Genomic DNA, 14,546 nt, shown 5'->3' with positions numbered 1-14,546 from the left:
AATGTATCTTGTAGTGGATTTATCAGGTTACTTTTGGGCAATGAAGCAGTGCTACCCGATATTCTCTGTCAAGCAAAATGAGACATTTGCCAGCTCACACACAGCTAATGCATGAGCATGTTCATATCCCATAACTAACAGGCTCTGGTACTTCAGGGCTTCCGCTTTCAGGTCTGCCTTTTGGGTCTGCAACCCAGGCAGTGACCTGTGGATTGTCCTTAGTAAGAAAAAGAGTTCCTCTTGCCTTAACGTGTGAAAGGAGCACTTTCATACCCGGCTGAGATAGCTGGTAAGTTCTGATAAAAAGGCTTATGTTCCAGAAGGCTTTTTTTTCCTAATCATAAATGAAATTGAAACCAGATGGTATTAACTTAAATCCATAGTGCTGGGATTAAATAGAGATTCAAAAATGGAAAATATGACCAAAAAAATGGGAAAAAGTTGGTTTCTAGATTCTTCAGAAATTCTTGATGTCAGCATGAGTTGGGGGGGTTTTCAGAAAGGTCTAGCAGTTCTCACAAATCCTTGGCTGGTTGGTCATCTCCTTGAGTGTATTGACAAAGCACCAAAGAACATTTCAGTGCCACTGTGCCAGAGCAGAACCATGGGCTTCATGCATATATTCTGGGTATTCTATGAGGACTTAGTAAATGGCAGAGTAAAAAAGTTACAAGTGATAATGTATAAACAATAAGATTTACATAAAACCGTTGATAAGTTATAAAGCTTGCCAGAAATTGATTGAAGATTGTTTTTGCTGTTGCATTAGAGAACTGTTCTCTAAGAGGTACAGCAATATGTTGTACTCTTTGGATGTTGTGTACTTTCTGTGTTAGGAAAAAGTGTCCTCTGTAATAATCAAGAGAGGTTTTTTGATCTCCCCATGCTCAATTTCTTACAATGGATGGAGGAGTACGTGTCAGAATTTGATTAAACCATCTTGGTCTTTAAAGTTGTTTTGTATATACACCAGGAGGTCATCTCATTAACACTTGGACAAAGTACATAGTAAGTTTGTAATTAAACATCCTCTTCCTTCCCATGGAAATCAAATACAATCACAAATTCTTCTTTCCCTGTATTTGTTTATGTTAGAGCATTGCTGCTGCCTAAATTATGTTAGTTTTGGTGCATACTTCAAATGAATTTTTTATCATTATGTTCCAGATTGGACAAATAAACATCATACGTGTACTTATTTTATATAGCCCCATGCCATGATGCTCAAACAGAGCTAAGTTCCCTCAATGGGATTCTGAGCTAACACAGCTCTTCTGTTCCTACTAGCCATGTTTAGTCATCGAGAGATAGCAAGCGTGTCTGTATAGTCCTGCACTGTCCCATGTAAATGTATGCCTCCCCATTTGTTTAGCTGTTTGCTCAAAGTTGTGGGTTATTAAATAGGAATAGACTTTCTTTTATGATCTCTTACCAGCATAAATATCAGCATAAGAAAGACAGAAAGTTGAGTGGGCTGGACATAGCTGTAATGATAGGTGGTTAGAGAATTAAATTCCCCTGCACAGTCCTCAAGGTGCTAGTAGCATCTGATTTCTGCGCCTAAGAAATGGCAAGTGCATCTCCAGGGTTGGCCCCTGGTTGGTCCCAAGCACAAGCAGCATGTCAGTATACCTGACATGATACTGTGTGATTATGTGTTTGCCAGGAACTGGAAACTGTTGGAGAGGGGGGCATAACTTGCTGTCAAATTTTGGTTTTTCAGAGCCATGGCTATCACTGGTCATGAGATGAAAATTAATGAAAATTAGTGCCTCTGACTTGAAAAAAACTTTTGTTTAGTTGTCTCTGTGAGAATAATGTTGACACTCTGAGATTCTTCCACTTTGTTTTGCAAAGTCACATTGATTTAGTTCTAAAACTGCTTTTTTATAAATGCATAAAAAGGTTAATATCTTCTCAATTCCATAAGTGGGAAAAATCTTTCTTTCTTTCTCTTTCTTTCTCTCTCTCTCTCTCTGTCTTTCTGTTCTTCCTCTCTTCCTCTCTTTCTCTCTCTCTCTTTTCTTCTTTTCTTCTTTCTCTGTTTCTTTTTTCTAACCTAATATGTAACCTAATATGTTTTAGTAATTCCAAAATGACTTTTGGATTAATTTACGTTTTGGCTATAGTGAGTTTGGAATCAGTGGCTCAAATTTTAACTCTTGCTGGCAGAAAGAGCTCACACATCAAGCTTTTAAAGGCAGAGTTTAATCAATCGGATTTTGCAGTTTCAATTATCTATATGTTTTTAGTTTTATTTCAGACAAATAGATGGCTTACTTCCTCTACTCTCACACAACTTTTAAAATCTGTATTAACTAAACAGCTTCTTGCTTATTACCTAAGCTCTGGGGAAGTTTTCATACTGGATACCCAGAACTGCAGAAGTTTTGCTGGTTTTTAAAACATGCAATGGTCCCCAGGTAATATCTTTTAAAAGGTCTTTTCATCATTGTAAGTTTTGATAGCTCTGCCCTTTTCCTTCTCGCTTTATTTACTTATTTCTCTATAAAGAAGGTAAGAGAACTGTAGCTTTGCTAAAAAGTGATTTATAATTCATTAGCTTTCCTAGTTCACATTTCTAAAAGATTGTGTCATCAGAAGCATTCCTAAATTTGTCGATTTTTGTTAGAAATAGAGAAAAATATCTTAAACTGGTAACAGTTTCCACATTGGCAGGAATAAATGAAATGTGAATCCTGTATAAATTTCTGCAGTCCGGAGTTGTTTCCAGCCTTGGCCTGCTATATATTCCCTGTCATATGCTCTTAGGAACAGAATCCAGATCAGTTTACTTCCTATTACATAATCTAAGTAGTTGTCACTGAGACTTAAACATTAGTAACTATTTCCACCCATGGGAGTCATGTGTTGCGCGAGGATAGAAGAAAAATATTTTCCCAGTATGTGAGAGATGATTCTTTTGGGCTGGGATTTAAATGAGTGGTACAACATACATAAAAAATACACTGGGCCATAATACTGGAGCAGAGAAGACAGCCAAGGGTTGGATTCTGATTACAAGAGCCCGGAGTGTCTTTTATAAAGTTTACAAAATTTAACATCAGCAGAATTTCAATTGGAATCTATTGCATCTTCCCAATGCCAAATATTCAGCTCATAGATGAATGTGAATGTTATCTTCAGCGATAGATGAATTCAATTTTGCCACTTCCAAATAGCATGTTTATGTAAAAAGATAAAAATTTAGATTTTGAAAATATTAACTAGTGGTGCAGCCTAAGAATAGGCTAGCTTTTCCCATGATTGATATTTTTTACTGCAGCTTAGTATTGAAAGAATGGTATTAAAATGAATATCCATTATTACTGATAATGGAAAATCTGCTGCTTTAGAAAGATTATGCTATTTATTTTTCAAGCAATGTTCAACAGCTGTGCAGATAATTCCATTAACACTGACTTAAAACCTTAGTTCTTCCATTTATAAAATATTACAATTGCATGAATCTATAACTCCCTCCTTCCAAACATCAGAATTCTTCAAGTACATATCAAACAAACAGCTCCAAATTTACATGACTTCTGTTATTCTGGAAAGTCTTATTTTTAAAACATTTATTCAGTGTGAGTTTTAGAGAAGATGAGTGTGCTGATGTAGTTGAAAGGCTAATGTTACCAATATTGTTCAATATTGGTCTAAAAAGAGTTACAATATCAAGCATCTGTAAATTGTCAACCTGGTAACCACCATACTTAACTATGAGGGAGAAGCACTAGAATTTAAGAGTGGTTAGAAAGTAATTAATAAGTTTATCAATAGTCTTGCAGTGTAGGGAGCTAAGACTTTGACTTATAAAGGGTTTAGCTGAGCTTATTAAAACTAGTTATTTAATGGCAGAAGAAAGTTTTGGGTTGGGTTTTTTTTTAAAAGATTATTAGTTTGGTGGTTTGTTTTTTTCAGGTCTGAAGAATTTTTCATCAACTTCAGTCAACTTATTGTTAAATCTGATTAATTCTTCAAACTGGATCACTGGCATTTTCAATTTAGCCATCAACAGTTCATTTCAGTGCACTTCAATTTGGGTGGAGTGACAACCTCTTTAGGTTAGCTATTCTATTGATTGTCTTTTTGGAGTAATTAAAACAAAATTGCAATGACTTTGGTTGGAATTCATTTCACTTAACTCTAGCTATGTAGATGTTTAGTCATCCAGAGTCATATAGGTTTATCTTAAAAGCAGTGGAAAAATGTAGTAACAGAAGAGATGATGAATGGAAGTCCAAGTCATGACTGTGAAGGCAAATAATGGATTCCCAGGAGAATATGTACAAAATATGAAGTTTAAAATAAAAAACAACTAAAAAACCAAACCCAGCAACAAAAATCAAATTAATTATAAATACTGCATTAATGTTAGTTTTGAAAGATTATCTTAGTCATCTCACTACTGACTTAGTAGTGCTCCAAATCTGATTTCAATGATGTAATAACTCCAGTATATTTACAATATAATTTTCCCAGATGTAGGTTCCAGTACTGCAAAAAAACTCACTTCAGTTACTGACCTAGTAATAACTTTTGGCTGTAGAGCAAATGGAATTTTAATTACACTAACAGCATAATTTATATCTTTTTGCTTTTTATAGGGTAGTATCTTTCAGGACTCACTTCTGTGTCAGTAATCCTGTTTTGAGTCTTCTAAGAGGAAGAAAGGAATTCTTCTTGGTCAAACTGAATCAGACCTTCAAATACACTCTGCACTGGTGCAGCATCAGCTTGATTATTGTGTGCAATTTTGGTCACCACGATATAAAAGTGACATTAAACTATTAGAGAGTGTTCAGAGGAAGGTAACAAAGATGGTGAAGGGCTTTGAGGGGATGATGTGTGAGGAGTGGCCAAGGTCACCTGGTCTCTGTGCAGCCTGGAGAAGAGGAGACCGAGGAGAGACCTTTGTGCTCTACAACTTCCTTGTGAGGAAGAGGAGGGGCAGGCACTGATCTCTTCTCTGTGGTGACCAGTGACAGACAGAGGGAAGGGCCTGAAGTTGTGTCAGGGGAAGTTTAGGTTGAATATTAGAAAATGGTTCCTCACATGGAGAGTGGCTGGGCACTGGAGCAGGCCCCCCAGGGAAGTGGTCACAGCACCAGTCTGACAGAGTTCAAGCGGTATTTGCGCAGAAATCTCAGGTGCATGGTGTGACTCTTGGGGTGTCCTGCGCAGAGGTAAGGGTTGGACTTGATGATCCTTTCCAACTCAGCATATTCTGTGAATATTCCCACAGCCATTGTGAGCTCAGATCTGTGATTATCCCAGTATAGCTCAGCAAACAGTTTTTGCTGTAACATCCAGTCATCAGCCCAGTTGATGCTGTTCCTAAGAATCTGTCCATTGAAATGCTAGACCCTAAAAAGAAAGAAAGTTATGGGGATTTTTCATTTAATTTTATCTTTCAACATGAGCTTTTCCCCTCTTTTCTGCTTCCCTCCATGGAGCCTGCCTCTGCCACCCTCCTAGACAGCTGGCACAATGATTTGCATATCAAGGCATGTTTGCCTGGGACGTGTGAGGGGCTCTCATGTTCCCACACTGCTTCAAGCACTTGTTTTGTTACTGCTTCAGCGGGATGACGAGTACACAACAATATTGATCCTGAACTGCAGATAATTACGTATTTGTTTCATAGATACAGATATTTAGAACTAGTTCCTTCATCTGCTCTTCAAGAAAAAACAAAATTTTTTGTTTCTCAATAAACTAGTGATTTAGGCTTCAAATACCTGTAGATATATTTTTAAGAATGAAGTGAAATAAGCTTAAGTAACAATGGTGGTTTTGGGATTATTTTTGCTTAGACTTTTAGCAAGAGTAGCAAATTCTAATGTTAGGCCTGTAAGTACATTTAATGTAATATGTTATATGTAAGTTATTTATTGTCACATAGAAGTCTGGAAAGCATTTACAGACATGACCCTGAGATTCAAGAAACCAGCATCTTTCTAAAATAAGAAACCCAGCATCTTTCTAAAATGCTGTCTGGCCTGGGCACAATTTAGTAGTCTTGGTCTCACACAGGGTATATTTGCCCTGAAGATTAAACCCTAGTGGAAAAAAGGCAGTGAGTTCCGACTATGAGTGCTTCTTTCATCTACCTGGGTTTTATTTATCACATACCCCTTAAGTCTCTGAACACAGATGAAAAGGAGATTATTTTCCCATTTCAGGATAATTAACCAGTTCTTTAAGGCTAGGTACCAGAGCTCCTTAGGAGCTAGTTTTCCTCCAGATCTGAGTAGTTAGAACTAAAAGCAGAGAACAAACTTTGCTGCTACCTTACAGTCTATGCACATCTTCCCTTCCTTCAGAAAAATAAACCAAAAACACCATCATAAGTAGGAGCAAAGCCTTCTCACAAAACTAACAAGATATGTTTTTCTTCAAAGGCTCAAAATTGTTCCCAAGATTATGACAATAACTTATGGAAGTTGGTGAGTCAATGCCATTTGATGAGATGGTACTTGCTAATCTGCCATCCTGCAGATTACTCATTAAAGAGGGGTTAATGAAAATGGAAAAACTTACAGCATTTAAGCAAGGATCTTTGATAAGAGTATAATTCTTAACTCACTATGTTCTAATGCTTCTATGTAATGTTTCTATGCTTCTAAGTAATTTATTTCAAATACAGCAGTGTAATTAACATGTGGTAAGGGTAAGTTGGAGCATCAGACTATTCAAACCCATAAAGCAAACATTGTACCCCACCTGAGCTCCTAGCTCTAGTATTAAGCAGTACAAATAATCTGCATTGGCTACTTAATGAGATTCTAAAATGCACGCATATTTAAAAATCTCAGTCATAACTCACATCTTATTTGGGCATTAGTCTATATGCCAGCTCTGACACTGATCTTAGGACATGAGACTTAGGTCACTCAGTCTGTTATCATATTTGTTTCCCACGTCTAAAAGTGGATTATATTTCTCAGTCACCTCACAGGGATAAGACTGATTTTGCTCAAGTTTGCAAAGCTTTTTGCAATTCTTGGCCTACTGTCTGGAACTGTAGGGCAGTACACAAAATGGAGTATTTCTACTATCCTAACAGCAGCTGGGGATAGATTTTTCACACGCCAGTTCTTATACTCTGGGACATGTGGCTGCTGAGTCAAGTGGTGATGGGGCACATTAAGGACAAGGCAGACAAAATGCAAGCAGGAAAACAAACAGTTACTCTAACTTTGCAGAAAAACAAAACTAAAACTCCCAGTAAAAGCAGAGTCTTAGTAAATAAGGGAACAATATAAACCCTTCTCAGAAGGGTTTTTGACAAGCTGTTGTATTGATAGCTGATTCTGGCAGCTGGCAACTGCAGAATATTAATGAAGCATTGGTAGGCACATGAGCACTCTGAACAGGTTGATTGCAACTGAAGTCTACAATGCATGGGATCAAGATACATTATTTGTTTGTAGCATTTGCTCTTAGTTTGACCTTCTTGCTTGCTTGCTACTTTTTTCCTTTTTTCTTTCTCCCTTTTTTCCTTCCTTTCACATCTATCCTTTTCCCCTTCTTCCTCCTTCCTTTTTTGTCTTCCTCTCTTTTATTCACTAGTTCTTGTATACCTAATTAAGTTCAAATGTGATGAAAATTGCAATAAAAATGTTGCTTATCATATGTTATAAAAGTGTCCTCTTGTTTCTCTCCTATTATTTGGTAGCAGATGCATGCGGCTCCTCTCACAGTAAACTGCATTCCTGTTCAGTGCTTACATAGATGGGGTTTATACAGGGGAACTAGAAAGAGCTTAGGAGAAAATCCTTGTGCACATCTGACTCAGGGTATGTAAAGGCTGAGGAATCTCTGTATTTGACAGCGAGAAGTGAGATTGATGGCTTCACTCAGGACCCATTCCAGTCACTATTCCCCTGCTGTTTCCCTGGGAGGGGGCAGGCAGTGTTCCTTGCCCACTGCTTGCCTATAAAGGCATAGGTACCAGCAATGCTCTCTTGCTAGCTTTAAGCACATGACAGAATTCATATGCCTGACTAAGAACACTGGTGGTGATCTTTATTTACTCAAGTGCTGTTTTTTTTTTTTCTTATTTTGGTCTGGTACTGTGTCCTTCACGTGAACATCATCACACATGCTTGTTTTTAGGATTTCTGCCATATTTCTTTTTATTCTTCACAGCCTGTTATAACCTATAAGAGTTTCTGAAAAGGCATTTTGATTATCACTGCTTCATTCTTCCATCTCTTGCTTCTTCCTTTATCAACATTTGTGTCTACTAATGTAAAATCCTGGGTTTTTTTGGTTGCTGATGTATTTTGCACTTGTCATAATACCACCTGTATTACTCAAATATTACTAGTTAGGCTTAGGTTAGAGCTAGGTATATTAATCCCTTCTTTAGGAGAGATTCGGTTTCAGGAATTGCAGCAGGACATTAAATTCAGATTTTACGGGAGAATGCCTCTTTAGGTCCTGAGCATGTGTGAGATGTTGGATTTAATGTTTGTGAGAAAATGAACACTTAGTTTCACCTTGGGACAAACATTATTTGTTATTTTTTTCTCTTCCCCTTTCATTGACTGGAGCTAATATTGGCCATGATGATCATAAAGGAATATCAGAGAAGCTATTCTTAGCTCTACTTTGTGGAATAAACAGGAGGTGTGAGATACTGTGATCCAGGCTCTTCTTTGTGGCAGCATGATGCCCACTGTAGGTTGGCAGACAGGACCATGCAGTGGCCTTTGCACCAGTTTGCCTCTAGGCTAAGGCACAGGAGCAGCCAATGCCCCTTTGCTTGTCTCCTTAATGCTGCTGTAATTTACTGTGAAGTTTTTAAAGGGAGGAAAGCACTGAACTGTCAGAGCCTGTTCTTCTACCCCAAAGGGGTGGATATAGTGGGATGTCTCCAAACTATTAGTGACATTCAGGAAACTTCAGCATTCTTTTAACTAATGTGGTGGCTGTGATTTTTCAAAGTGCTTTTGTATTATTTTTAGGAAAAGGAGTGCTTCCTCAGTAAATTGATAAGCCCTTTCCATTTTTATGAAGAGCAGTGTGTTGATGTTGTTTGCTATCCCAAAAATTCATAATAGCAATAGAAGTGTTGTCATGTGAATATTAAATATGAAAACAAATATGCTGAAGCCTTTGAAGTGCAAGAAAACAATAGTTAACCTTTTTTCATTAAACAACTAAAAGTTTTCTCAGATGAGCAGAACAACAGTTTTTTGGGGATGGATGGCAAACTCTTGTTCTTTACTTCCACTGAACTCACAGAAACAGAATTCTGCTTTTTTATGGCAAATTGAGTTTTTCTGCTCTTGAACAGGGAGTTTTATTTGTGCTCTAAGTTACAGTGGGCTTTCTGAGATACTCTTCCTTCTAATGGATCTTTATTAGCAAAAAGAAAGTAGTGTTTAACAGTGTTCAAAAAGTTCAGTCTCAGCAACCAGAATTGTTTCTGTTTGTCCAACTTGTTCTAGTGACAGGCCCAGGTTTTTCTCTCTGAGTTTTCTCAGTGAACTAACATTAAACTGAGACTGGAATAAGCAGAAAAAAAAAGTACATACCAGAAGTTCTTTCTGGACATGCATATAAAAAGATCTGTGTACAGAGCAATAGATATCTACTGCTGCCAGCAGGAAATCTGAGTTATATGATGCAGAAGCCAAACTACCTAGACTTTTAAAATTTTGCCTAAAAGCCTGATGTTTTAGTCATTGATTTAGCTTTCCCCAGTGATGTGCTACCTATATGAGATTGTAGCTGATGTCTACAGTCAGCTTCAGTGAACTGGAGAATCAGAAGTACACTGGGTTTCTATCACAGGGCTAGCCTAGTAATAGGTAATCTTAAGAACAATATTTTGCTTGTTTTGTGGCATATATTGCATGCAGTGCTACATGGCATTTACCCTAAAAGTACTCCAGGCACTATCCCGAGAGATAAGTATAAGCTGACACAGTTGGGTTTTTTTTCGTTTTTGTTAAAGTAATCATCTCACTCCCACTGCTAATGCAGTTTACTGTGAGAAATTGGAAAATGCTGTAAGTGACACAGAAGGAATCATGGAGAGGCTTGCTGGTAATCATAAGCATAACAGAAACCTACTCACTGTTATCATCAACAGTTTTGAATACTGGTATGGCAGGAGATCACTCAAGAGTAATGTTGCCTAAATGCCCAAGAAAGAAACGGGGAGGAAAGAAGAATTTGCAGTTCATACTGTATGTGGAGGCTGAAAAAACTCCAGTTCAGTGTTTAATAATAACAACGGGATTTGTTAGTGGAAAAAATCTCAGAAATAAAAAACATATTTTCATCACTTCATATTTTCTAAAAAAGTTAATGAAGAATGTAAAAAAGTAAGGTTTTAGATATGAGGATGATATTAGCAATATGAGATTTATTTCAAGCCTCAGAAGTTTTGTGTGGATTTGAGCTGCCTGAATGTGTTGGCTACACCTCTTAGAACCTCTGTAAAGTATCATTGTGGTGGCAGCTCTTAAGATCAATTCTAAATTATAGAAGCACTGTGGAAAGCTTCCTCATGTCTTCTAATATGTGGAAACAGCAAAACTAATACCATCAAGCTCTACCTTGTTCCTGCAAGTAATATCAACATTAAAATATCAAAATCTTAAGAGTAAAATGTGGAATTTAAATATTACTTATTTATTTTAGTGATACAGAGGGAATTTTAAATCTCTGCTTAGATCTCTGCTTTTCAGTTGTTTGCAATTTGTTCCTCTCTGTTGTTGATGATGATATTGCTGCGGTACCAATAAATCTCACTAACACTTATTTATAGCATTTAGTTATAATTTAGGTGTAACTTTTTTCAAATTGTTTCTTTTCCACACTGCAGATTGTAGAGCTACATAAATTAACCCACACAAACAAGTCACTTCGCAATAAGTGACTAATTGCAAATGCAACTTCAGCGACTGAGATGAGTGATTTTTAACAGTTGCCACATATTGACTAGGCTATTGGAAATATTCTTGCCACAAGTTTTTTTGCAAAACAGCTTTTGCTTCTAAAATCAGGTCCTCTTGTTCTGTGGTCCCTTGAAAGATGGAAATTGATCTTTCCTCCAAGGGTTTTTTATGTTCCCTGCAGATGACTATTGAATAACATAGTTTGATATGGAAAAAATGAAAAAATATTTGACAATCTGTTTTTTTCCTTGTTTTTCAGTCTAATTGGAGAAGAGACAGAGACCAAAAATGCCACCTGCAACAGGAGCGCCAGATTACCCACCTCCTGATGGAGGCTGGGGATGGGTTGTGGTCTTTGGAGCTTTTATCTCCATTGGATTTTCCTATGCTTTCCCCAAAGCCATCACAGTGTTCTTCAAAGAAATACAAGAGATCTTCCACACATCATATAGTGAGATAGCTTGGATATCGTCAATAATGCTTGCTGTCATGTATGCAGGAGGTAAGACATTCCTGAAATTAGTAAATAACTTTGCTTGGTTGTTTTTTTCATATGGTCTTAAAGCATTTTTTCCCTTTGGGCCTTTTCTTTGTTCCTCTACCTAAGATTCAAGTAATTTGAATAAAAAAAGATTTTGCAATCTTTCCCTAAATTCACAATTTTTAAGAGTATAACTTCCCAACAAATCGTTGCCCAAATAATTTCTTCTGGGTCTAGGAGTAAATTTGGTCAGTTTCCACTGACTTGGTGAGATTTCTCAGTATATCCAATGATGAAGCTTAATCACAGAAAATTATTATGGCAACGAGGGTTCGTTCATGAGGCACCGGTATTCCTCTGTAGACAAGGGTTTATATCTGGTCCTTAGTTGTCCTAAGAGTGATGTTTCAAACACGCCATCTGTATGACAGCTAAGAGGCAGACAATCTTATTCTTGGGATTGAACAGGGAACATAAATTCTCTGATACCTTTCTTCTTGCAAGCAAGCAAGTAAAGAACAAGACAGATGTAAAAGGATTTTGAAGTATAAAGCTATGTTTAAGAACTAAGTGTCAGATCTGCTTTGACAGGCTTTGTGTCTATCAACCCCAAAGACTAACTTGTTAAATCATGCGTGGTTTCTTCATTTTATCAGAATTTTTGTCTCCTTTAAATATTGGTGAGAGCTAGCTGCTGTTTAGGCAAAACACTTAGACAGTTCAAAGGTGTGAATTATGTTAATTCAGGCAACAGATCTGGTATTTCCCTTTCTTTTAATGTTAAAAGATAACCACGTGGAGCATCTGACTGATTGCACTGATGAAGCAATTAAATGGATACATTTACAAACGTGTTTATGTATATGTACATATGTGTGAATGTATAGACATAGAGACTGAAAACACTGTGCTGATGGCACACTGATACTGAAACTCTTTAATCGCTGAAGATTGTTGCTCAAGTATTTTTCAGAAGTGGTATCTGTGTAAAAGTACAGTGTTGTCAGGTCCAGCAAATGATCTATTGAAGGGTGAATAAAGTGTCATTTCCAGCATGGTAGTTTTTTTATCTCTTATTTCATTCTCCCTAAACTCTGACACATGAATGGCCCTACCTTTTTGGTAGTCAGGGAAGTAAGGAGCATGCCTACAAAGAGGATCAGGCTATCTGGATTGCTCTCTCCAACTCCCTCTTATTCCCTGTCTGACTACAATCATGAAGCTGGAGCATTAGCTTTTGCACCTCAGTTGATGGCATGGAAAAATGGATCTTTTTTCAAATTCTGTCAGTTACAGAGACCTTATGAAGATGTCTTGACAAATGGTGTCAGTGTCAACAAAAGTATGCTATTGACGTATTTTGATACTATTTTTACTCGTATACTAATAGAAAATTGTGAGTTCATCACAAGCTGGTGGAGAAATTTAAAGGATTTTATAGAACCAGCGACAATAGTCAAGTGAATTCACCAAAATTTACCAGGTGAAGAAATAACTTGAAGCATTCAAGAGTGGAGTGAAAGAGGGTATATCTCCTTGCATTCAAGTCCCCTCTAATGGAGCACTTTATTAAGGGTGCATCAGTACTTGCTCTATGGAGATGGAGTGTACCTGAGTAACTGTGGCAACCTCTGAACAAGTGTTGAACCCATCTTCCCATCTGTATGGGAAGAGCACAGGTGTTGAAAAGCTGGATAATTTTTCTGCTTTCTGTATGCTGTGACTTGCTGATCCTGAGCTCCTTTAACAATGTGAAGCAGGTTTGCTCAATAGTGCAGGTGTTGCTATGTTGTGTTCTCTGCGTAGCATTTCATCTATGCCATTTCTGTCAGGTCAAAGTTCACCCAGGTTACATTAATAGTGCACCTGCAAATCTCAGGGCATTTCACTGTGGTCATTTTTATCTGTGAGGTTCAATGTGCACAACTTTTCCTATTAAATACAAAAGATTCAGTATTTCTGCCTTTTCTCTAGTACTTTGACTGTTCTGATTACCAGTTACTAACTGCGCTTCTATATTGACATTAAAAACTACAAAACTGTTTGCTATTCATTCTGCTGACACCTACCCCATTTACTACAAAGATTATCAGCAGAGGAACAGTAAGCGGAGTTGTTTGGATATCTTGTTACAGACTCTTGGTTTTAAAATGCTGAGAGTGACGACCCTGCCTGATATAAACACTCTTTGAAGCCAAAGCTTCTCTAGGATCACTTCCTAATAACTGGGCCATTTAGACAATCACTGGCAGAATATGAAATAGCAATCCGGAAAAACATTTCTGAAGGAAATCACTTCATTGTTTTTACTGTCTGAAGGTGGTTTGATTCTTCTTTCACATTTGATGTGCTGTAATGTGAAATACACATTCAGGCCACAAGTACAAGGTGTGTTGTTTACTATGGAGTGTGATACGTGCACCTGCAATGAACACTGTTCATCATGCTACTAATGAAGGTAACCTGAAAACATCTAAGATCTGTCATCCTCATTACAGCTTAGCATTCAACCTATTAATCATCACAGTGGGGTCAGTGAATAAGTTAGACTCTGTGCAGACACTTTTTGCTTTGGAGGCTGCAGCCTCTTGCCGTAATTAGCTGGCATCTGTGTTTCTGCAACAAGGTATTAACTTACCTTTCAATGCCTCTGAAAAAAGCTCCAATAAGGAGCTAAAAGAATGTTAATTATATTTATCATTTACTTCATACTTAGAATAAATGGCATTAAATTATAGCAGACCATCTGGCAATCCATATGGTCTCCTGCAGTCCTGGTTAATTCCAGCAAATAGGTCAAGCACAGCATTCACCCTGTTAGGAAAGCAGCAGGCAGAGGTGACAAATCTGATAAATCAAATCAATATGAAACTAATTTTCTCTCTCAATCTGGTACAATATGCAGTTTCATACTATTTTCTGTTGTGTTTTAGGGGGTTGGTTGGTTTGTTTTCTTAAGCTCTCTCTTCCTTCTTCCCTCACCCCCCCAACCTTTTGATGTTTGTTAGAGTTTACTAAAAAGGCATCCCAAAAAGCAAGATCCAGTGATGTGATTAAGGTTGCAAGTATTGCACAGCCTCTACTGTTCAGGCCATGCTTGATAAAAGCATCCTTTGGAGAAGAGCAGTCGTTCAGTCTCCATG

At 37.4% G+C, this 14,546-nt stretch overlaps 1 protein-coding gene across 2 annotated transcripts in view; it reads left to right on the top strand.

Annotated features, from left to right (window-relative positions):
• Window positions 1-14,546, top strand: part of SLC16A7 (solute carrier family 16 member 7) — an 80,314-nt gene that overhangs the window by 35,062 nt on the left and 30,706 nt on the right. For both annotated transcript variants that reach the window (XM_058806011.1, XM_058806012.1), the window contains exon 2: window positions 11,182-11,424. In XM_058806011.1, coding sequence (XP_058661994.1) covers window positions 11,211-11,424 — 214 coding nt within the window. In that variant the 5' untranslated portion in view covers window positions 11,182-11,210. The remainder of the gene's footprint in view (window positions 1-11,181; window positions 11,425-14,546) is intronic.

The sequence above is a fragment of the Ammospiza caudacuta genome, chromosome 5 (assembly GCF_027887145.1).
Source record: "Ammospiza caudacuta isolate bAmmCau1 chromosome 5, bAmmCau1.pri, whole genome shotgun sequence".
Classification (NCBI taxonomy): domain Eukaryota; kingdom Metazoa; phylum Chordata; class Aves; order Passeriformes; family Passerellidae; genus Ammospiza; species Ammospiza caudacuta.
This window is presented reverse-complemented; position numbering and strand designations above follow the sequence as displayed.